Below are 25,944 nucleotides of genomic sequence, written 5' to 3'. Positions count from 1 at the left end.
AAACGCGAAGAATAAACAAGTGATATTCGCTGGTTAAAAATTGGTTAATGACTTAACTAGGTTACTCTAATAGGATTAGAAACCTAGAGGCAAGTAATTTGGATAAATCATAAGATGATTAGAACAAGAGTTGTTCACTAAATTGTAGGAGTTACATATGATGTAATTAGCAAGTGTTGCTTACCTAAATAACCATAATCTTGAGAGTAAAGCCAAAGCTGACTTAAGAGGAGGTGAAATATGGATCCTTGACCCACTAGAAATACTTTCAAGAAAGTCTTTCCGAAATTAATATATGAGGGTTATTAATTTTGAAATAGAATAGTGGGAAACATCATATAATAAAGTCCTTTTAATGATTGATATAAACTTGGTAAATTTATTCACACGCATATTTTATTGTTGTAGATATATTATGGCTACAAACACTAATACACTCTCATTGCGATCGGTCCTTGAGAAGGACAAATCAAATGGTTTGAACTTTCTTGACTGGTTCCGTAACTTGAGGATTGTCCTCAAACAAGAACGAAAATTATATGTCATTGAAAAATCACTTCCTGATGAACCACCTGCTAATGCCTCGAGGGCTGATAAAGATGCTTACAAGAAGCATCTCGATGATATGGTAGACATTGGATGTCTTATGCTTGCCACTATGAATCCTGAGCTTCAAAAGCAACATGAGGATATGGTTGCTTATGATATGATCGAGCACTTGAAAGAACTATATCAAGGGCAAGCAAGGCAAGAGAGGTTCGATATCTCTAAGGCCCTATTCCAATGTAAGCTGGCTGAAGGAAGCCCAATAGGACCTCATGTCCTTAAGATGATTGGTTATATTGAAAGCCTATCTAAGCTTGGGTTTCCATTGGGCCAAGAGTTGGCCACTGATGTTATTCTGCAATTGTTGCCGGATAGCTACAGCCAGTTTGTCCTTAATTCCAATATGAATAAAATTGACAAGACTCTGCCACAATTGCTTAGTATGTTACGAACTGCTGAAGGCAACATGAAAAAGGTTGGACCCAAGCTCATACTGATGGTCCATAACAATAAGGGCAAGGGAAAGGCCAAAGTCCCGACAAAGTCTAAGGGCAAAGGTAAGCCCAATCTTGGAAAAGGAAAGGCTGCACTGAAACCAAAAGGTGGGGTGTCTAAGGAAGAAAATTGTTTTCATTGTAGTATGACAGGACATTGGAAGCGGAACTGCCCTGTCTATCTTGAGGAAATCAAGAAGGCCAAAGCAAGCGGAACGTCTGTTTCAGGTATTTATGTTATTGATATTAATTTATCAACTACTACTTCTTGGGTATTAGATACTGGTTGTGGTTCTCATATTTGTACTTCTGTACAGGGACTACAAAGGAGTAGGACTTTGGCTAGAGGAGATGTGGACCTGTGAGTTGGAAATGGAGCAAGAGTTGCTGCATTAGCTATGGGAACATATACTTTATCTTTGCCTAGTGGACTTGGTTTAATTTTAGAGGATTGTTATTTTGTGCCCAGTTTGACTAAAAACATTATTTCAATTTCTTGTTTAGACAAAATTGGTTTTGAGATAATAATTAAGAATAATTGTTGTTCCTTTTATCTTAATAATGTTTTCTATGGTTCGACACAATTGATTAATGGCCTCTATATTTTAGATCAAATGAATCTCATTTACAACATAAATACTAAAAGATCTAAAATAAATGACTCAAATCAAACTTATCTTTGGCATTGTCGTTTGGGCCACATAAGTGAGAAATGCATATCCAAACTCCATAAAGATGGTCTCTTGGATTCATTTGTTTTTGAACAATTTGAAGTATGTGAATCTTGCTTATTAGGAAAAATGACTAAATCTCCTTTTACTGGTAAAAGTGAATGACCTAGTGATTTATTAGGCTTAATACATTCATATGTATGTGGACCAATAAATACACAAGCCAGAGGTGGATTTCACCACTTTATTACTTTCACTGATGATTTCAGTAGATATAGGTATGTTTATCTCATGCGCCATAAGCCTGAGACCCTTGAAAAGTTCAAGGAATTCAAAAATGAAGTACAAAATCAACTAGGCAAAACTATTAAGACACTTCGACCTGATCGAGGTGGAGAGTATTTGAGTCTAAAGTTTGATGATCTTTTGAAGGAATGTGTGATTGTCTCACAACTTACTCCTCCTGGTACTCCTCAATGGAATAGAGTTTCTGAGCGAAGAAATCGAACTCTATCAGACATGGTTCAATCCATGATGAGTCATACTGATCTACCGGCTTCCTTTTGGGGACATGACTTGAAACAGCTATTTTCACACTAAATCGTGTTCCATCTAAATCGGTTCAAAAGACGCCATATGAGATGTGGACTGGGAAACGTCTCAGTATGTCTTTTATGAAAATTTGGGGTTGCGAAGCTTATGTTAAACGTCAGAGATCTACTAAGCTTGAACCCAAATATGAAATGTGTATCTTTATGGGGTATCCGAAAGAAACCAAAGGATATTATTTCTTTAATCCCACTGAGAACAATGTGTTTGTTGCTCGGACTGGTGTCTTCCTAGAGAGAGAATTTGTTTCTAGAAAGGAAGTGAGAGCACAATCACATTCTTGGTACTGTATGTGGATGACATACTTATCATGGGCAATGACATACCTACCTTACAGTCTATTAAGACTTGGTTAGGAAGTTGTTTTTCTATGAAGGACTTGGGCGAAGCCACTTACATCTTAGGAGTCAAGATCTATAGAGATAGATCAAGACGACTACTAGGTCTAAGTCAAGGTACATATATAGATAAAGTATTGAAAAGGTTCAATATGGAAGAATCTAAGAAAGAATTTCTACCTCTGAGACATGGTATTTCACTCTCGAAGGAAATGTGTCCTTCAACTCCACAAGAGAAAGAACGCATGAGTAAAATTCCATATGCTTCTGCTATTGGATCTATCATGTATGCCATGTTATGTACCCGTCTAGATGTCTCATATGCCTTAAGTATGACGAGCAGGTACCAAGTAGATCCCGGTGAAGGTCACTGGACCACAGTCAAGATTATCCTTAAGTACTTAAGAAGAACTAAGGATACGTTCCTAATATATGGAGGTGAGGAAGAGTTAAGTGTAAAAGGTTATACTGATGCCAGCTTCCAAACCGACAAGGATGATTCTCGATCACAATCAGGTTTTGTGTTTAGCCTTAATGGTGGTGCTGTGAGCTGGAAGAGTTCAAAGCAAAGTACAGTAGCCAATTTTACAACAGAGGCCGAGTATATTGCAGTTAGTGAGGCAACGAAAGAAGCTGTTTGGATCAAGAAGTTCATTACTGAACTAGGGGTTGTGCCTAGCATATCAGATGCTATAGAACTTCGACGTGATAACAATGGAGCTATTGCACAAGCTAAAGAACCCAGATCTCACCAGCGATCTAAACATATACTTAGGTGCTACCATCTTATTCGAGAGATTATTGATCGAGGGGATGTAGAGATATGTAGAGTACCTATAGATGATAACATTGTTGATCCCTTGACCAAGCCTCTGACACAGCAGAAGCATGATCGTCACACTAAGTCACTTGGTATTAGATATATGAGTGATTGGTCTTAGTGCCAGTGGGAGATTGTAAGAGTATGCCCAAAGATCAATCACGAGATGGTTGTAATAACATACTTGATTTATCATGTTTATTGATATAAGGCGTTGCCATTATTATTTCAGTTTCTTTTCTGTGTACATAAATAAACTGTTTTATAATAATGTCCTGAGAATAATATGATTATTCTTAAAAGCTCCTTAGTCAAGTATTATTGTTGGCTAGGGCAACAATAATGCATTAAGAGTAACATGTAGTTTATTAATGATAAAGAGTTGTCATTGATATGGAGTGTCAAAATCAATGCATGAATATGTGTCTTAGAGAACAACATATTGGACTGACCTATTATGAGTATGTTCTTGGATTATTATGTAATTGTCATAACATTACTCATAGTGATTAATATGTATATGATCCTCATACTTGAGATCATCATTATCCCAACATCGTGAGTTGTATTTTTGATATAGTCAAACGAACATCGTAACTGGTTGTTCTATAAAGACTGATGTTGGATATACCATAATCTATGTAGAGGGATATGGTTGATCAATATAGGATAAGTCCCTCCTACATAATGGGAGTAATATCTTAGGCCACTTGATTGAGTGAGACTAGAAATGCATGGCCATGCTCAAATAAGTTGATATGAGATGTCATACTTATTTGTGTATCATAGTTCACTTAAGGTATCAAGAAACATGGGATGGACTATGCAAGTGTGACTATTCCATGACTTGTGTCCATTCCAAAGATATAGGACTTAAGTATTCATGCATGAAAGGTTAATCACAAAAGGTTATGTCGAATCATGACTTCTCATAACTTAGGTAGCAATGATGCATTGCTAGATGCCACTCATTGTTTGTAACATTAGAATCGTTCTAATATTACTGCTAACGTTACAAGAACCTATAGGGTCACACCCTATGGTTGAAATGAACGGAGTAAAACATAGTTGGTATTGTATTTTGATTGTCAGATGAATTAAATTAATTATAGAATTAATTTAATTGGGCAATCAAATTATTGAACATACTATACGTACAAGGATGTTGTACACATAATCAGAACATAATTTCATTAGTATATGAATTTGGTTCGTATATAAGTTTAAATAAATATAGCTTACCGAAATCTTTATTATAATTAATGTAATTATGATTTTCGGTTAAACATTATTATATTTATTTTAATGGTGACTATTATGTTCAGATTAATTTTAATGAATTAATATTTATTAAAAAAAAGTTATACCAATTAAAAGGGTGTTATATATGGCAAGGGTAAAAACCCTAAAGAAATAATATATAAATAAGCCTGAAACTATGCTAAAGGGTCTAGCAGCTGTCAAGCATAAAAATCACTGAAATAGTTTCTGAGATTTTTCTACCGTTCATTGTCAACTGGGTGGACTACGTAGAGGCCGACATCAGAAAGGTTGCGGCTTGGTTCGATAGTGGTTCAGGATTCCCGTTGCCTAGGCATCGCTGTCTACTCAGATTGAAGTTTCGGTAATTTCGAAACCTTTTATCACCCCGATACGTTCTTTACACATGGATCCATAGTTTGGATCGCCGGAATATCTTTAATTATTTTATTTTTCCACTGCGCCTTGGAGGCACCGGCGTTCCAACATTAGCAGCCCAGGCATATCTTGATATGATCATACGAAAACATCTTTGCATTCTTAAAATAACTCAATGACATCTCACTTTGTCTCTGTGGTGATATAGGCCTCGATCTTCACCTCTTTCTTAGGCTCACAATGTCCACTGACCCTTTGTAAGGTAGGATCTATTTTTCATCTTGTTCTACCATCCTTAACAAATCAAGAGGTAGGTCACAATCTCTATCATCTTCACAGTCCTAAGATCCCTCTAGATACATATCTTGCTCAAAAGGAGATTCTAAGTCAGTAGCAGCGTCGCTCATGTCGTTGATATCTGGAGACCTATTGTAGGTATGAAGGAGTATTCCAAAGAATAAATGAATCTAAGAATAATTGTTTGTATAATATGATCATGAATGAAGAATAAAAGAATATTTGAAAGAAAGTCTAAAAAATAAAAGAATCTAATAATAATTGTTTGTATAGTGTGAAATGGAAAGAATAAAAGAATATTTGCTCAAAATGATAGCAAAGATGTATTTTATTGAAATAAAGATTTTGGGCATAAGCCTATTTTACAAAAGGATTCTTATTGCTTCTAAGCTTAAAGCAACAGGCGTGTTTTGAATGTTACTCTAAAATAGCTCTAAAAAATACAAGGATCTCCTCCACAGTCCCATTGTTTAAAACATTCCCAAGTATGTAAGGGCAGATGCTTGACAAATTCCCTTCTCCAGTTCTTTCTTCGGATATAGCGTTGATGTTCAGATTTTTCAACATTCCTTCTGGGCCTTTGATCTCTTCATAAAATTTATTTCTTTATTATCCATCAGGTATTGCACTAAGGCCCTGAACTCGATGCATTCTTGGATCTCATGCCTCTCTCTAGTATGGAACTCACAATAGTTCCTCATCCCTTCAAATCTCTCCTCTGAATCTAGTACGATTAATTCCCTTTCTACCATCTCTTTTCAAACCCATCTTAGAGGGGTTTTAACTTTCACAACATCACATCTGATTTTCTTACTCCTACCTTCATTTATCCCGTTTACCCCTTGGTCAGCATGATTGGGTAACGGGTTTCCTGCCACATTTGGTCCTGATAGGTCGTCAAACTTTACAATTCTCATTTTTATGAACCTTTAGACCAAATTTTTAAATGTGGTACAATTCTCAGTTGAATGCCTGGTGATCCCTGCATGGTATTCACATTGAGCATTTGCATTGTACCATTTAGGAAATAGAGGTTGCATAGGTTTTAGGTAGAAAGGGGATACCACGTGTGCATCAAATAGATTCTGATACAACTCCCTATACGACATTGGTATGAGTGTGAACTGTAGTCTTTCTGTATTTCTTCTTGTATTGGATTCTTGTCTTGGGGGGCCTTGATGGCTAGTGGTTACTATCTTCGGCTGACTCACATGAGTGGTTTCGAATAACCCTTGTTATATATGCTTGCGTTATTCACCTCATTCTATCTTTTCCTTACGGCTGATCTTTTGGTGCTTCCCCCCGCATCTATCTTACAGCTTCTCACTGCATTTTCAATCATTTCACCTGTCATCACTATGTTCGAAACTCTTAGTGACGCTTCCTAACATGTGAGTGATGAATGGAGCTTTTAAAGTGTTGATGAAAAGCATTGTGATTTTTTTTTCTAAGAGAGGTGGCTGGACTTGTATGACAACTTCCCTCTACCTTTAGGCATATTGCCTGAAGCTCTCATTTTGTTTCTTCTCCATGTTTTGCAAAGTGATTCTATCAGGGGTCATATCTGTCACGTGACTATACTGCTTCATAAAATCTTGTGCTATGTCCTTCCATGAATTGATCTTGGTACGGCTCAATTGGTTGTACCATTTGGATGTTGCCCTAACCAGACTGTCTTAGAAGTAATGAATTAATAGTTGATCATTATTGACATACCCTGTTATTTGTCTGCAGAACATGGTGATGTGAGCTTCAGGACAGCTCGTCCCGTTATATTTCTCAAACTCCAGTGTTTTAAACTTGGGGGGAAGTAGTAGCTCTGGAACCAAGCTCAAATCCTTAGCATCAATTCCACAATGATAATTAGCACTTTCCATTGCTTTGAATTTTTCTTCTAACCATCTGCATCGGTCTTCAAGTTGTTTCGGGAGCTCTACCCTTACCCTTTCTATTTCTGTTATATCATCAAGATCCGAGACAATAGAATTAGTTTGGTTATCCCCTGGATTAGAGCCTGAGCATGTTTGGTAGTTCATCAGTGTCGAAACACCAGCCTGAAACTGTTGTGGCCTGATTGTAACAGATGACCTTCGTGGGTACACCTCGGGTTGTGTCTGTAAAACCTAGGGGTAAAGAGGATCTTCATTATCATCTCCGGTATTAACCGCATGATTCTTTCCTTTTTCTAGCCCACCGGTTAGTAATTTAGTTAATTAGTTCATCATGTTCCTTTGGGATTCTAGCATCTGATCCTTCATATCTTATTGAATTTTAGCCAATTGTTATTGTATTTGTGCTTGCAATTGCTCTTCAATTTATCTTTGGAGTTGTTCTAACCTTTCTAATCTTTGATCCATAACTTTTTTCTTGGCGTGCGTACCGTAACGATGTTTAGTTGGTGGATTTTTTTCAGTTTCCAAATTAATTGAAATAATTTTACTTAATTAGGGTCCTTTTGTGAAAATCTAATACATATGATGCAATGTAATGCAGATGCATAGAATGAATGCAAAAAGAAAGAGAGGCGTTGATTCTGAATTCAATTCTATTAGAACAACTTTTCTAGAAAACAAATCTCTTTACATAAAGCGGAAACATATACGGCCTTGCCCTCATACTCCAAGTGAAGACATCGATCCCTTTCTTCATATGCTGATGTTAAGATCAAATCTCGCAAACTTTTCAATAGATACCTCTACTAGCTCCTTTTTGCTTGATTCAGGCTGCGACCTATTGCCCGTGAGACTTGTTAGCTTCTTTAAGAAAGTTGAGACATTAACGGCTTTTGAATAGTCTTTGTCGGCTTGAATCCTCGAGCAATGAAACAAAGTCGTGTATTCCTCTATCAGACTATCATCCTTCTCTCGTTGCATTTTTTCGGACCATATTCGGATAGCCGTATTGTATTCCACTTTATCAAGAAATCCATTTTCCATGACAAGCTCTCTATTTAGTAACTAAATGTGAATTAACACCTCTTTTCTATGATGATGCAATGCAATACAATCAAAAACAAAACAAAACAAAACACGTCAGTACAGAAGAAATAAACAACAAATACAACACCTATTCGGGTAACTACTTGGGTTTGGTGTGGTTCTACCTAGGGCAGGCTCTTAGGGCTCACTATATAAGGTTCGGTTCTAAGGTAAGGGTACCTGAACCGGTAGATACCTCGATCCTCACCCATTATAGGCTTATACGGACCGAGTTCAGTTCAGGGGAATACATTTCCTTATGGCTGCACTGAGATGAAAATCTCACGAAGACATAGGTACGGGTGTATCCCAAAAGCGATCCACTATCCTGCATGGAGGTGAAGACCTCACGAAGGAATAGTTTCTCACTCCTACTTAAAAGGTATAGCCGAGCGGATATGCAATATGATGCATGAAAGTATACTAAGAGACTCGAACCAAAAGTAAACATATCAAATGACACAAACCACGAAAATGAAATGAAAATATCGTAATTTTAAATCGAATTTCCAATTTTCAACAAAAGGACAAAAAATAATCAATTTACGGCTTGACTCTCTTAATATTGGTCCCCAGCGGAGTCTCCAAGCTGTCGAAACCATTTTTTTGAAAAGAAACAGTGTCGACTTTTTATTTAAAAAAAGAAAGTTGGAGTCGTCACCAATATTTTTTTCATGAGGTGTGATGGAATCACCTCGTAATTTGGTTGTTTTAATAAAATATTTTGATTTACTAAAACAATAATTTTGGTCTACGAAATTCGAGAAAATGGATTCGGGAGTCAGTTACGTATGAGGAAGGATTAGCACCCTCGTAACACCCAAAATTGGTACCTAATTGATTACTTAATGTCTTAAATGTCGAAAGTCTGATAAAACAGTGCCGTTTAGTGACCCTTATTTAAGCCCCAAAATTTTTTTAATCCTTCATTTAACCCTCATTCAAAAAAAAATTTGCTCTCCCCTCTTCTCTCTCAACCCATGTTCGGCCATAGAGGCGGACAGGCCTCCGCCGCAGCTTCGCCGTGGCCGGAGCTGCAAAAAAGAGAGCTTTTCAACCTTTTTCCCTTCTTCTCCCCTTTTAAAAAATTTTTTCAAATCTATTTTTTTTAAATAAAAAAATATATAAAAAACTACATAAAAAAAAGCTTTCATCCCCTTTTTACAACCCCATCAAAACCCACGTGGGTTCAGGCATTCGGATGTCGGTGGTATTCGACGGTGGGGGAGTTCGATCGACAGGTTAAAAAAAACTACTTATTTGTTTATTTTTTTTGAAAAAAAAAAATAAAAAATAAAAAAGATGAAAAAGACCTTTTGATTCTTGAATCTATTTCAAAACCTCTTCCTTTTGTATTTCGAATTTGTCCGTAAAAAAAGGTTACAAATTTTGTATAGTGGCTTTTATAGCTGAAATTCATTACAACTGTTTTTTGCTCTTTTTTTCTTTTCTCTACTGCCGTTTTCTTCTGGAGGTACGGAGGCCGTACATGTTGGGGTGCGGTGGTGGCAACGTGGAGGGTACGGAGGTGACGTGACAGTACGGGGGAGTAGCGGCGACTAGCATGGGGTGCTAGGGTTTCATTCTACTAGTTTAATTTTGGGCCATAGGATTGGGCTTAGGGTTTTTATGTTTTGGGTCTTAGGTTTGGGTTTATTGTAAATTGGGCTGTTCAATGTAATTTGGGCTAGAATGGGTAGTGGGCCTATTGTTTGTTTTGTAATGGACTATAAAATTTTTTTGGACTTTTATTATTTGGTTTTACTTTTTTCAGGCCCAGGTCAAAATTGACCTATTACACTCCTAAAAATGTGTCCGAGCAAAGAACTTTATAGGGATGTTAACAGATTTGAGAAACCAGTTTTCAAGTCTATGGATTATTGGAGGAGACTTTAATGTAGAAACGGGATGATGTTTGAAAGAAAGGTGTTGTCGATGGATACGCTGATATTTCATTCCAAGATGAAAGCATTGTTGTGGGTAATAGCTGCTTTTGATGAATGTATGGTACAAGAAAGATCATGGTGGTTATGACCATCCAAGTGTAGGTTTTCTAAACCTATTACACTGGGTTGGCGTTATCCTCCTCATGGGTGGCTAAAGTATAACGTAAGCGGAATGGCAACTGAGGAAGCTATGGGCTGTGGAAGTATGCTGAGAGACGAGGATGAACTTGTAAGAGCTTTATTCTTGGGACCATGCGATGCCATTAATGCAGATTCAGCTGAATTAGGAGCTATAATTATTGCGTTGGATGTAATAATTGAGATAGGGTGGAGTGGAATTGGCTCGATTATTGGTGAAAATGGATCATTGGTGGCATATAATTGGTTATTGAATAAAGACAGGAGACCTTGGTCACAACAAGCTACATTTGCAGATTTGGAAAGGAGACTAGCCTGTGTGCATGAGGTAACTTTTTCAAAAGCAAAGCCGAATGGCATTGAAATGGCAAATACATTAGCAGCAGCAGGAATGAAAAGGCTTGGTATGTTTAAGGCGTGGTGGTGATTTTTGGAGTGATGTTGTTATGTTCGTTTATGTGAGTTGGTATGCTGTTATGAGGTTTTTTGTGTTGGTTTTGTATTTTGCTTAGAGGGTTGTTTAACAGAAGGGATTTTGGGGTTCTACTAGGTGATTGTTTGCAGTTATCAGTTTAAATTTGGTTTTTGTACTTGGGTGTGGGTTATTTTAGTTGGGGGTATGATTACATTTGGTAGTATGTTAGCATTTATTGCAAATGCTGAAAACTGTAAAATCTTGATTGCAAAAAAAAAAAACAGAAATCTACCGCTTGAAACTCATGTGAAGACAAATTGATTAAAATTGAAAAATAACAAATTCAACATCAATGTGAATGGCGACGGATTATTAATACCATGCGCAAAGTCTCCTATGACCATTGAGACGTTTATAATATAGTCTCCATCAAAATCAAGTGATTGGCCTGTAATACTCAATGTCATCTAACACCGATATATTCAAATTTATTTTTTATATATATTCCATATAGATATAGGCAAGACAGAGATTATGCATTGTATCTGTAAACATAAAATATTAAGGGTAATTAACTGGCAGCCATTACGGAGTTGTTTTTGGCCTACATAGCCATCCCTATACACCTACAGTACAATTCTATAGGGTAATATCTTAACGAGTATGGGGTATTGATATTGTATATTGTATGTTCCCCGGTCACTGCCTTGCCCAGTCTGAATAAGGTAACCATCATGGAATGGACGACCCGGATGAGTCGCTGCTCGCTGGTTGGTCGTCGGTACAGTGGGTTGTACAACTCTTGCTTGTCCTTAAATTGCAAACCAATTGTCGTAGGTCAGCAAGGGCCTCTGGATCACTCTGCAAACGGAATTGAATATTATGTATAAGCTTTAGGGTTTAACCATTCTAATTTGCATGTGTTCATATGCATGAAATGAAGTTTTGAAGCTTACCCGAACGATGTTTGCATATTTATGATCTAACAACTTCCATGGAACGTAGCTCGACAATTGTGGCCTTGTCCTAAACACAGAGTTTCATCCATTAAAGAATGAACTGGTAAGATTAAAACATTTGTTTTTAGCTAACCTTTCGTTTTCGGAGAGCCTGAGGTAACATCCGATGATGTTTTTGAGGAGCTGAGGCAAATTTTCTGCATCATCTTCACTAAGGTTTTCAACCAATTTTCCCAAACATTGGGATACTGAGAGATATCGTTCAGCAAGAACGAAACAGTACTCTAGCCCTTTCTCACTTAGTAAGATTCTGTAAATTATAAATGTGGACACCTGTACCATCCATTATTGTATTAGCAGATGATAATGTTAAACATATTAGCATCAAGAATATAACTAAGAAGCTTGCATGTCTAAGATATAGTAACGCCATAGATGATACAATTATGGTGCTGAAAATTACAATATCTCTTATAAGCCCATTGGTTTATTCCCAGTGTTTACCTTTTTCCTTAATTTCATTTTCATGGACTTTTTAAGATTTCATTGCTATGATTTTTACACTGAAAATGTGGAATAATACACGGTAGTCACAGCATCACATGGTGTCTTAAGTAAGTTACCCCGGATTTTTCTTTCCCTTAACCCCAGAATCCACGTAACATAGTTGTGTACAATTTTTCCCCCTAATAGTTTTTTTAAGGCAGAAAAAATTAAGCTTAATACGTCGTTTGGTACTTATATTTGACTTTAATGTTCAATTTTGATAGTTGAGCTTTATTTATACTGAAAGCTTTTATTTGTCTCATACAAATACCTATATTTGATTTTAATATTTATTTTGGTACCTAAGTTTGGCTTCTGTTCAATTTGATATTCAAACGAAACATCATGTGACTCAATAAATATTTGACATATGTGGTCTAGTAAAAAAACCATAGGTATTTGATTGCGACAAAAAAAACTTTAGGTCCCAAATTGAACATTGAAGTCAAACATAAATACTTGTACGAGACAAATTAAGAAAAACTCAAGTATTAATTTGAAAGAAATCAGATACTAAACTAAATATTGAAACCAAACTCAAGTATCGAATTGGGACAAAATAAAACTCATGTATCGAATTAAATATTGAAACCAAAATATTAACCCAAAATTTATCAGCAAGGGCCTCCAAATAATGTCAAAATTGTAACTTTCCAATAAAATAATGTCTTTATTTAAGTATAACCTCAAGTCACTAGTCATGTCGGTTTTAGTTCATACCCATTGTTGTTAACATAAGTTGACATGAGTATGAACATAAAAAGAAAAAAAACAAAAGAGTGAAGAAATAAGTGAAACAACAGTTATAGGTTTGTATATCAGAAGAAAGTGCAGTGACTCACTGTTCGTGACAATGTTTTGCCAACCTCCATGCAGCGTAGGCAACTGGGAAATATTTGAGTTGAAAGCAGGTACTCTATCACTTCTGGATCCTCTACCTGCACAGTTCCAAAACTCCATCATCATTAGTACAAACCATATTAACTTGAGTAAAAAACATTTAATTCAACTCCATCATGACCTCTATGTATGTATGTATGTATGTATGTATGTATGTATGTATGTATTCTGCGAGAAGTTGACACGAAAAAAAGAACAGAAGGTGTTTGGTGAAGCTACCTTTGCTAGGGACCCGATCACACCTAAGCTGGTAATCCTTAGACATTCGTAGCTCCTTTCATTGCTCATGGTGTTCAAGAAGGGATAAAGATACACTGGCATTGTAGCTACAAAAGAAATATTTATTTCCATTAGAGTAGCCAACAATAATTGAATTTGATGACTCAAAAGTGAAGTTACCTCTGATAAATGGAATCCTTGTATCGGGGTGAGAAGCTACACACTATAAAAATTCAAAGAATGATGTCATTAAGATTTTCATACAACTGAAATTTAATATAATCTACAAATACTAACTTTACTAACCTTAAAACAAAGGCAAGCTCACCTTTGAGATTCTTAACATATAAAAGGAAAAATGAAAGAAAATGAAAGTAGAAGAGTGGACCTGGAAAAGGGCTATAGCATTGCAGACTTGTGTTACAACATTTTCAGTAAGGCCGTCGGATAACAGTGGACGGTAAACTGAAGTTATTATCTGAATAATGAACAGTTACATAAATCCATTTACTACAGAATTGGTGTGACCAATGTATCTATCAACAAAGCTTTGAAGTTTATGATTTTCTTAGAGACTAACATGGTCTGGTAGATGAATATGACTATTCTACGGATGAAAATTTCGGGTGGCTTCGTATCTGCAGGAAATTTTTTTTTTGTATTTTTTATGTTTATTTCGTGATAAAAAGTTTGAGGTGGAAAATAATTTTTAAAATAATAAAAAATAAATTATTTATCTTGCAAATTGATTTACCCTTTTAAAAAATATAACTCATTTTCAATAAAACAATTCCAACCTATATACCTAGAACATTGAAATTGAAATCTAGATGTATAAGATGTAAATATGCTTTTTTTTTCCCCTTCAATTGTACCTCCACCCATGCTCAAATATGTTCTAGAAGTAACATAGAATGAAATAGCAAGACCTACCTTCAAAAGGACACTCATAATACCAAAAGAATTCCATAACAGCACTGCCAAATTGTCATAAGCCAGTCTATTCTGTAGAGAGAAGAAAAGATTACAAATGAGCAGCCATTTTTTAGAATTTAGAAATTGAAAAGTTTTAAAAAAAAAGCACTATCTATACATGCATGTATGTATTTAGGTTGTTAAAATCTTTATTACTCTAACTCATAGTTATATGAAGGTTTAATTTATTTAGAATTTCGCCCTTTTTCAGTATTTCAAAGAAATTAATTATGGAATTTTCTTAAATATTCTTTGATAAAAAATATATTGATTATAAAAATTTTAAAAAAATATGACAACTAATATTTTGAAATATTAAGAACGATTCTACAATATTCCTTTATTAAATCAAAAATAAAATAAAGAACCCAAAATTGATTAGTGTTTTATTTTGTATATTACCATGTTCTAACTTTTTCTATGCGTTTTGAGTTATTTGATGAATTTCTTCTTTTCAGAAACTAAAAAGGTAGTTAAGAAGAAAGAAGAAAAAAGAAAAAATAAAGTGTCTGATACCTTGCAAAGAACATCAAGTGATTGCTCTCGGGTTTCTTCAGAAGCAAGCCCTCGAATCAAATATCTGACTCTAGCAGGAGGGTTGGAAGTGGCTGGAGCAACCGCACTTGAAACCATTTTCTCCGACGAGGGATGGGAGAAGAGATTGGAAGATACGTTACAAAATATTGAAACTCCAGGTGATATCTTCTTCTTTTTCTAGCAATAAAATTTCAGATACTGCATTTATTAGTATGAGCTGCACAAGGAAATAACCAAACAAAAAATGATAAAGCGAGGGAGTCGTGCGTTTTTTTTCTAAACACACACTCAAACTCGTATTCACAAACTTGTCGTTTTGCTAATGGTGATAAATGTATTAACCTATTGTGACAACAAACCATAAGTGTTTTATTTTAAAGGCTCAGCTAGGGATGAAAAGGAATCTGAAATCAACTTGTTTCAATTTGATTGGTGAAGGTCGAATTATTTTTCAAATTAGGTTTCGAATGGATTTAGTCGGGTCAAATTTATTTTAGTATATATTTGAGATTGGTTTGGATTTGGTTTTGGGTCAAATTTCGAATGTATTAACCTATGTTCCTATTATATATTGCAATAGCAACCATACTAACAGAGTTAAGTCCCAATAAACCAAACTATATTGTTATTCCCGTTTAGATAACAAAAGTTGTCCATTTAAACTTTTTTTAAATATAATAAATAGTTCTTTGTTGAATTTGACTTTTAAAATTATTATTTTATTTTCATAATTATTTTGGAAGAGACTTTAGTTTAGATAATGTGAAATTATTTTTGGTAATAAAAGATTACTTGGTATAGTAATCAGTATGATACATTGCTCTATTTGATTCCTTTGGTCGGAATATAAAATTTTGATATTCAGTTGACGAAATTGAAGATTATCTAAACGCATTACACTAAATTGTCCTTATAAATTTATTTTTTCATTTATTACTACAAAATTTTTTTGAAGCTTATAGTATTTTATTTTATTATTAACTGAATGTATTTTTCTATAAAATTAATTTCATATATCTTTTCTCAAATAAATAAATTAGAATAGACACTACAATAAAATGATATATTAGTGGCGCTTTTTTCGCATACTATGTTGTTTATGAATGTCACTAACAGGATACCAGTGTTTTTGGAAACACCACAAAATTCGCCACAAAAAATATTGTCGCTAATTATTGGTGGTGATTTGAAGCAAACACGTCACTAACTTCGTAGTGATTTATTTATTTTTGGTGGAGTGGTTGGATTATGGATGGAGTTGTCGCATCTGAAACCATTTCCTTTGATAGGGGGAGAGAGAGAGAGTAGAAAATACGTTACAGAAATATTGAAACTTAGGGGGTGATATTCTTCTTATTGTTCTAATAATAATGTTTCTGGTACCGCATTTACTAGTATAAGTTGTACAAGGAAATAACCAAACAGAAAATGATAAAAACAAGATAGCATACTTTTTTTTTTCAAAACACACACACACACACACTCATATTCTTAATTTATTTTTTAATCTTTCTTGAGTTTTTTCATTTTGTGAATGGTGACAAATGCATTATTTAGGACTAGTTAATAAAGTATTTTAGTACTTGAATTTGATTTCAATATTCAATTTGGTATTTGAGTTTGGTTTCAATGCTCAATTTCATACCGAAACCAAATAACCTAATGAATGTTCGACATATGTACTCTAGTTATAAAAATCGGGGGTATTTAGTTGGGAAAAAAATTAAAAATCGGATGCCAAATTAAATATTGAAGCTAAACTCAAGTTCTTAAATGGGCCAAAGAAAAACTAAAGTATCAAATTAAAAAAAAATGAGCTACCAAAGTGAACTTTAAAATCAAACTCAGATACCAAATTGAGACAAAAAACTTAAGTACCAAATTAAATATTGAAGCCAAACCAAGACACAAGTAGTTATTAACCCTATTTAGGGTAACAAACCCCATAAGAGTTTTCTTTAAAAGGTTTACCTAGTGATGAAAAATATTCAAAATCTACATGTTCTGATACAATCGTTTAGCATTGAATCCTTTTTCAAATTGGGTTCGAAATGGATCAGGGTAAATTGAGTTAATTTAAAAAAAAATCTTTGGGAATGGGTTAGATTCAATCTTGGCGTAAATCTGCCCACTCCGCTTTTGAAATGTTTATGAAATTACAATTCTACGTATTAAGTTAGGTTATTAATACTCTCTCAATCTTGAATACGTTAGCCGCCCTTTTACCTAATTTTAAAGGTCTTGATATAAACTTAAAATTTAAAGAGAACTAATATATGTATATTATGTGTAAGCCAAATTTGTTACTAAAGTCTATAGCAATATCAACTAATTGATTTAACAAATTTATATCAAATTAATTTTTTTTAAGCAATAAATGAAATAAAACTTGGTCGGGATGCCAAACTACATATTATTATTTCTACTTAAGTAACTATAGCTTTTTTGCCAAAAATATGTACATGTCCAATTGGAACATATCATACAATTTGAGGGCTAATCTTGCAATTAAACAATTTCCCTAAATATAAATACAAATAATTATGTGTGGAAAGTATGATATTGTATATTGTATGTTCCCCAGTCACCGCCTTGGCCAGATTGAATAAGGTAACCATCAAGAAATGGATAGCCTGGGTGAGTTGCTGCTAGTTAGTGGCTCAACGGTACAGTGGGTTGTACAGCTCTTGCTAGTCTTTAAATTGCAAACCAATTGTCATAGGTTGGCAAGGGCCTCTGGATCACTCTGCAAAAGGAATTGAATATCATGTATAGGGTTTAGGGTTTAACCATTCTAATTTGCATGTGTTCATATGCACGAAATGAAGTTTTGATGTTGGAAAATATGGACATCACATAAATAATTTCTAATTAATTTCTAATTAATGATGAGCTAATTGGGAATTAGGGCTAATATCTCATCTTTAGAAAACAGAGAGTCAATTTCTTAATATCTCTTGTGTGCTAATTTGGAATATCAAAACCCCAATATATGTAGATTTCAAGAAATCGATGAATTTAGGTACACTTCCGCATCTAGCTTTATTCTTGTATTGTTCTTGATGATTTGACATGACAAATAGATCATGATTTATGATTTCTTAAGTTTTATATAATATCTTAATTTATGATTCCAACATTTGAAGCTTACCTAAACAATGTTAGCATATTTGCGATAAAAAAACTTCCATGGAACGTAGCTCGATAATTATGGCCTAGTCCTAAACAGTTATAGGTTTGTATATTAGAAGAAAGTGCAGTGACTCACTGTTCTTGACAATGTTTTGCCAACCACCATGTAGCATAGGCAACTGGGAAATATTTGAGTAAAAAGCAGGTACACTATCACTTCTGGATCCTCAACCTACACAGTTCCAAAACTCCATCAACATTAGTACGAATCATATTAACTGGGAAAAAAACATTTAGTTCAACTCCATCATGACCCCTATGTATGTATGTATATATTCTATAAGAAGTTGACATGAAAAGAAAGAACAGAAGGTGGTAGGTGAAGCTACCTTTCCTAGGGACTCGATCACACGTAAGCTGGTAATTCTTAGACATTCATAGCTCCTTTCATTGCTCATAGTGTTCAAGAAGGGATAAAGATACACTGGCATTGTAGCTATAAAAGAAATATTTATTTCAATTGGAGTAGCCAACAATAACTGAATTTGATGACTCAAAGTGAAGTTACCTCTGGTAAATTGAATCCTTGTACCAGGGTAAGAAGCTACAGACTATAAAAATACAAATAATAATATCATTAAGTGTAACACCCCAAACCCAGCCTGGATGTTATGGCCAAACCTGACGATGTCACATTGAACTATTTTTTGCAAAGTACGATATTGTAAAAACCTATTCTCAACTTATCCTCTTTGTGTTCTTATAGAGGTTCGTTTAATTTAAAACTCAAGTCGTTTAGCAAAATGCTAATCATATTAAAATTGTTATTACTTTTTAAAACATTGTTAGTTGTGGAAGCTTTTAAAATATGTCGCGTAAACGAGGTGTTTTAGGAAAAACATTTATCTTTTTGAAAACACACGTCTTTTCCTAATGCTAGCAGTAATAAACCCAAGAAAAAAAATAAAAACCCAAAATTAAGTTAAAATCCATAGAGGCCTTATTACATAAACAAATACCCAAATTAAATTACTTATAAATTAAAAATCAAATAAGAAGGCAAGTGCAGTCGTGTGGCCACCATTGAATCCCTAGCAGCACCGATCCGCCTAAGGCTGGGGATTACCTGTACAGATAAATAGATGGGTGAGTTTATAAAAACTTAGTGTGTAATCCCATATACGCAAACAGTTAGAAAACAAGCACAGTTTGGGCCTAAGCCTTTTTTAGTAATAGTGACAATATCAGTTTGGGCTTTAGCCCATCTCAATATAGAAACAATCATGTGTTCGGGCATTGTCCTATTGCAGTAACAGAAAACAGTATGCAAGTCCTACCTATCCAGCCTCTACACTCTATCTCCGTCCAACCCTACACTTCATGTGGGGATAAAATCAACCCACCCATCCCTATACTCCATGTAGCACCGGCTGCAACACTAAAAAGTATTTGAAGCAGAGCTACCAATATAATAGGCTTAGAGCCATTAGTGATTTACAGCAGAGCTACCGGTACAGTACACTTTCTCCAATCATATAAAAACCCATCCCCGTGCAACATGTCATAATATTATACATGTATTCAATACAGTTACAATAACATGCTAAAATATAAACATACATCACATAGGAGTAAAACAGTCATCTTACCATAAAAGGGCAAAACAATCATTTTACCTTATAAGGGCAAAACAGTTATTTTACCTCAAAAGGAAAAAATAATCATTTTATCGATTAAGGGTCTAGGTACGGTTACCAACCCAACAGAAGTTCCACAATCATCTCGGGTGACCCGTGCAACCTTAACCGTCAAACAGTAAAAATGGGCCCAAGGCCCATATTGCGGGCCCATGCGCTCGTGTAGCCCACATAGCCCAGAAATGGCAATGGCCATGTAGATTACACAGCCTGGTCCAATATTCTCCACACGTATGTGTGGTTTATCCATGTGGGGCCCACGTACACGTGGGGCCCACATGGCCCAGTTCAGCCTAAAATGGCCCAAAACGGCCTGAGCCCATGAAATCGCTCATGGTGGCCTTTATGATCTAAACGCTGGTGCCTTTTCATTCGATTACCACATGAGTGAGCGCACACTCGTATAGCGTCGACAGTCCCCTATTTCAGCTTTTGCCGATTTAATATTGTGGTAGTGTGATTACACACCTGGTTATGAACCGCTTACTCTGTCCTCAAGCCTTCCAAATCTGAGTTCAATCATAAAAAACGATTAACTATATGTCTAACGAATTTAAAACGACTCAACACAAAATACTTACTTTATCGCATTCACATACCACATTTCAACAACCGAGACACGCCCATTCAAACTGTTGAAACTGAATAACTTTTAATTTTTGCAATCAAACTGAAACACTCATTAACCAATATCACATGACTAAATTGAAACCAAAACGAAACACCACCTACCGACCGCAAAGTCGCAGTATAAATTAGCACCCAAAAACGGCAGGGCAGTATGGAAAGAGTTGATGCAGAAAGGGTAAAAGAAAAAGAAACAACCTAATAACAATGGATGAGAAAGTTTTCATTAAGAAGGGTCAAAACCAAAAGGGAAAAACAAAAGATCAAAGAATCAAAAATCAATACCAGAATCAATAGGCACGAGATAATCAACTGAAGTTTGAGAAACCAATAGCTCAAAGCCAAAATTGATGAAAGGTTTGGCTAGAGAACAAGAACATAACTAACACACACTCGGCACAGGAGAAGGGTTTGAGGAAGAAGAAAACAAATAGCAAAGTGCAGAGGGGAGAGCAAAATGAAGAGAAAAACATGGTAAAGCCGAATTTCAAGAAGAATAGATTTCGGTTAAAGGAAAAGTTTTCTTTACCGTTAGACCTTTAGGAATTTGGAAAGAGAGTCCAAAATTTTGGAAAAACAGAGTTCATTTTCAGTTCTATCTCATCCCATTCCCTAATCCACTCCTCAAATCACTCACCAAATCCTCTTAACAACTGAAATTCCCTTAACAATCCCCTAAAATTCGACCACAACTCCCCACACTCTTATAACACAAAAGTTTTGTCAAACTAAAACTCTCTCATGGCCAAAAGTAAAATAAAACACCTCCATGCACTTACCAGCATTCGAACCTCAAACCTCAAGTAACTACCACACGCCACCTATCCCTAGACCAGCAGGCCCTGTCTGTCATGTTTTACGCACATTTATTTATAAGACTACTGACTAGAGATATGGTTTAAACCTTTTAAAAATAAAACTTTTGCACATGCCTAGGTTTGAACCCAAGACTTCTCAGACACTTCCCAAGACACTTAATCATTTAAGCAGACATGCAGATGTGTCACTTTCTTGCACAATTAAACATTTATGTGCAACCTCCTAATTGTTCCCATGCTCAAGACCTAATACTTCTAGGCCCAAAATTTGGGGTGTTACAATTTACCCCTCCTTAAAAAAATTTCATACCTGAAATTTCCAACCATTAGATCAGTCGCATATCATAGACTACACCACTACGCTCCCGCTGCACACTCTAGCACCAAAATACTACCACATTTAACTTAAGTTCTTTCAGTACAGCTTATAGATAGACTATAGTGCGTCGTCCCTAACCGCACGATCATGAGGCCCAATCTCAGTCACAGGTGAAACTGGTGCCTCACAAGCTACAACATTAAGCATGCGGCCAGATGATAAAAACCCAGCTCGAGAACCTCCACGGCCTCTGTCGCGGCCTCTTGTACCCTTTCCACGAGTACCTCTGGTGCTCACTATTGAATTGAGTTTTATCTTATTAACAGTTTTACACAAATCAGTTCACAGTTCCAGTATTTATTAACAAATATTTTATGGAGACAGTCTCAAAAGTGTAAAGTTTTATTTCCGCACAACGCAGTGTCTGTCGGTGTCTACCGATTTACTACAGTTTCAGTATACACTACTAAAGATTTTGCAGTACTACCTATAGTAGTCTCAATAATCTTACCTATGGCAGTTTCAGTCAAAATCAAAATGCAGTTTTCAGAGAGAACTTACAGGATCGGCATGGAGACTCAATGTACCACATATTCAGTAAAACATTTCAAAATACTTCAAATCATTTGAAACAGTTCTCTTAGAATTTCCAAGTTTTGAAAGAAACCCAAATCCACAGTCGGGTTTTGCAACCTGGCTCTGATACCACTAAATTTAACACCCCAAACTCGGCCTGGACGTTATGGTCGAGTCTGGCGATGTCACATTGAAGTGTTTTTTGCAAAGTACGATATTGTAAAAACCCATTCTCAACTTATCCTCTTTGTGTGTTCTTATAGAGGTTCGTTTAGTTAAAAACTCAAGTCGTTTAGCAAAATGCTAATCATATTAAAATTGTTATTACTTTTTTAAAGCATTGTTTGTTGCGAAAGCTTTTAAAATATGTCGCGTAAACGTGGTGTTTTGGGAAAAACATTTATCTTTTTGAAAACATGCGTCTTTTCCTACTGCTAGCAGTTATAAACCAAGGAAAAAAATAAAAACCCAAATTTAAGTTAAAATCCATAGAGGCATTATTACATAAACAAATACCAAAATTAAATTACTTATAAATTAAAAATAAAATAAGAAAGCAAGTGCAGTTGTGTAGCCACCATTGAGTCCCTCGCAGCACCGATCCGCCTAAGGCTGGGGATTACCTGTACAATTAAACAGATGGGTAAGTTTACGAAAACTCAGTGTGTAATCCCATATAAGCAAACAGTTAGAAAACAAGCACAGTCTAGGCCTAAGCCCTTTTTAGTAACAGTGACAATATTAGTTTGGGCTTTAGCCTATCTCAATACAGAAACGACCATGTGTTCGGGCATTAGCCCATTGCAGTAACAGTAAACAGTATGCTAGTCCTACCCGTCCAGCCTCAACACTCCATCTCCATCCAACCCTACACTCCATTAGGGGATAAAATCAACCCACCCATCCCTACACTAAATGTAGCACCGATTGCGACACTAAATAGTATTTGTAGTAGAGCTGCCAGTATAATAGGCTTAGAGCCATCAGTGATTTGCAGTAGAGCTGCTAGTACAGTACACTTCCTCCAATCATATAAAAACTCATCCCCAAGCAATGCATCATGCAACATGTCATAATATTATACATGTATTCAATACAGATACAATAGCATGCTAAAATATAAAAATACATCACACAGGGGTAAAACAGTCATTTTACCATAAAAGGGCAAAACAATCATTTTACCTCATAAGGGCAAAATAGTCATTTTATCGATTAAGGATCCAGGTACGCTTACCAACCCAACAGAAGGTCCACAGTCGTCTCGAGTGACCCGTGCAACCTTAACAGTCAAACAGTGAAGTTGGAGCCAATGCCTATATTACGGGCCTATGTGGGCCTAAATGCCCATGTGGCCCACATAGTCTAGAAATGGCCTTGGCCATGTAGATTACACAACCTGGTCCAATATTCTCCACACGTTCGTGTGGTTTACTCGTGTGGGGCCCACGTTATTAAATTAGGTTTAAATTAATACTATCTTGGTCTTGAGTACGTTAACCACCATATATCTACTTTTAAAGGTCTTGTTATAAACTCAAATTTTAAAGATAACTAATATATGTATATTGTGTGTGTACGCACTCGCAAGCAAGCCAAATTTGTTAGCAAAATCTGCAGCAGTATCAACAAATTAATTTAACTAATTATTTATATCAAATTAATTCAATAAAATGAAATAAAACGCGGGTCAAGATGCCAACCTACATATTATTATTTCTACTTAAGTAACTATAGCTTTTTAGCCAAAAATATTTACAGGTCCAATTAGAACATGTCATACAATTTGAGGGCTAATCTTGCAGTTAAACATTTTTCCTAACTATAAATACACATGATAATGTGGGGAAATTATGTTATTGTTTATTGTATGTTCCCCTGTCACTGTCTTGCCCAGTTTGAATAAGGCAAACATCATGGAATGGACGGCCCTGGTGAGTTACTGCTAGTCGGTGGCTCTTCGGAACAGTGGGTTTGTACAACTCTTGCTGGTCCTTAAATTGAAAACCAATTGTCGTAGGTTAGCAAGGGCCTTTGGATCACTCTGCAAAAGGAATTGAATATCAAGTATAGGGTTTAGGGTTTAACCATTCTAATTCGCATGTGTTCATATGCACGAAATGAAGTTTTAAAGCTTACCCGAATGATGTTAGCATATTTGCGATCTAACAACTTCTATGGAACGTAGCTTGAAAATTGTGGCCTTGTCCTAAACACGGAGTTTCATCCATTAAACAATGAACTAGTAAGATTAAGACGTGTGTTTTTAGCTAACCTTTCGTTTTCGGAGAGCCTGAGGTAACATCCGATGATGTTTCTGATGAGGCAAGTCATATTTTCTGCATCATCTTCACTAAGGTTTTCAACCAATTTCCCCAAACATTGGGATACTGAGAGATATCGTTCAGCAAGAATGAAACAGTACTTGAACCCTTTTTCACTTTGTAAGATTCTGTAAATTATAAATGTGGACACCTGTATCATCCATCATTGTATTAGCAGATGATACTTGATAATGTTAAACATATTAGCATCAAGAATATAACTAAGAAGCTTGCATTTTTAAGATATAGTAACGCCATAGATGATACAATTATGATGCTGAAAATTACAATATGTCTTATAAGCTCATTGGTTTATTCCCAAAGATGTTTACTTTTTTCCCTAGTTTCATTTTCATGGGCTTCTTAAGATTTCATTGCTCTTATTTTTACACTGAAAATGTGGAATAATACACTATAGTCACAATATCACATGGTGTCTAAGTAAGTTACCCTGGAATTTTTTTCCCTAACCCTAGAATCCAAGTAACATAGTTGTGTACAATTTTTTCCCGTAATATATATTTTTTTAAGGCGGAAAAATTAAGGTTAATATATAATTTGATACTTATATATGATTTTAATGTTCAATTTTGATAGCTAAGTTTTTTTTTATATTCGAGTTTTTCTTTGTCTTGTACAAATACTTATATTTGATTTTAATATTTATTTTGGTACCTAAGTTTCGTTTCTATTTAATTTGGTATCCAAACTAAACATCATGTGGCCCAATAAATATTTCACCTATATGCTCTAGTAAAAAAAAACTATAGGTCCCAAATTGAACATTGAAGTTAAACGTAAGTATTTATATAAGACAAAAAAAGACTCAAGAATCAATTTAAAAGAAGTCAGGTACTAAACTAAATATTGAAACTAAGCTCAGGGTGCTAATCCTTCCTCGTGAGTAACCGACTCTCAAACCCCCTTTTTTTTAGATTTTGTAGACCAAAAATCATCATTCTAATAAATTTAAACTTTTTAAATTACGAGGTGATCCGATCACACCTAAATAAAAATGATAGCTGGCGACTCCCATGTTCGTTTCCGTTTTCAAAATCAAAGTTGACCCCGTTTTCAAAAAATAGTTTTGATAGCTTGGCGACTCCACTAGGGATTTAAAAAAGAGAGTCAAGCCACGAGTTGATTACTTTTTGTCTTTTTGTCGAAGACTGAAAACTTGGTTTAAATTTACGATCCTCTCGTTGTATTTCATCCGTTTTTATTAAGAAAACTCAGGTATTGGATTAAATATTGAAACCAAATATAGGAATGAAATATTAACCCAAAATTTATCAGAAGGGGCCTGAAAATAATGTCAAAATTGTAACTTTCCAATCAAATAGTATCTTTCTTTTAAGTATAACCTCAAGTCACTAGTCATCGTTTTAGTTCTTATCCATTGTTGTTAACATTAGGTGACATGAG

The 25,944-nt window shown here is 35.2% G+C and overlaps 1 protein-coding gene across 2 annotated transcripts; it reads right to left on the bottom strand.

The window, feature by feature from the left end:
• Positions 1-11,371: 11,371 nt before the first annotated feature.
• Positions 11,372-15,349, bottom strand: LOC107955647 (cell differentiation protein rcd1). 2 transcript variants are annotated; one of them, XM_016891449.2, is made up of 9 exons: positions 15,006-15,345; positions 14,448-14,519; positions 13,903-13,992; positions 13,695-13,737; positions 13,515-13,621; positions 13,238-13,333; positions 11,983-12,182; positions 11,847-11,916; positions 11,372-11,751 (listed from the first exon to the last, which is right to left on the bottom strand). In XM_016891449.2, the coding sequence occupies exons 1-9, from the start codon at positions 15,120-15,122 to the stop codon at positions 11,623-11,625; spliced, it is 924 nt and encodes a 307-aa protein (XP_016746938.2). In that variant the 5' UTR covers positions 15,123-15,345; the 3' UTR covers positions 11,372-11,622. The 2 variants fall into 2 exon arrangements, with proteins under 2 accessions (XP_016746938.2, XP_016746940.2); XM_016891451.2 differs by lacking the exon at positions 13,903-13,992 and having other exon boundaries at positions 15,006-15,349.
• Positions 15,350-25,944: the final 10,595 nt, after the last annotated feature.

Source organism: Gossypium hirsutum, chromosome A07 (genome assembly GCF_007990345.1).
Source record: "Gossypium hirsutum isolate 1008001.06 chromosome A07, Gossypium_hirsutum_v2.1, whole genome shotgun sequence".
NCBI lineage: Eukaryota > Viridiplantae > Streptophyta > Magnoliopsida > Malvales > Malvaceae > Gossypium > Gossypium hirsutum.
This window is presented reverse-complemented; position numbering and strand designations above follow the sequence as displayed.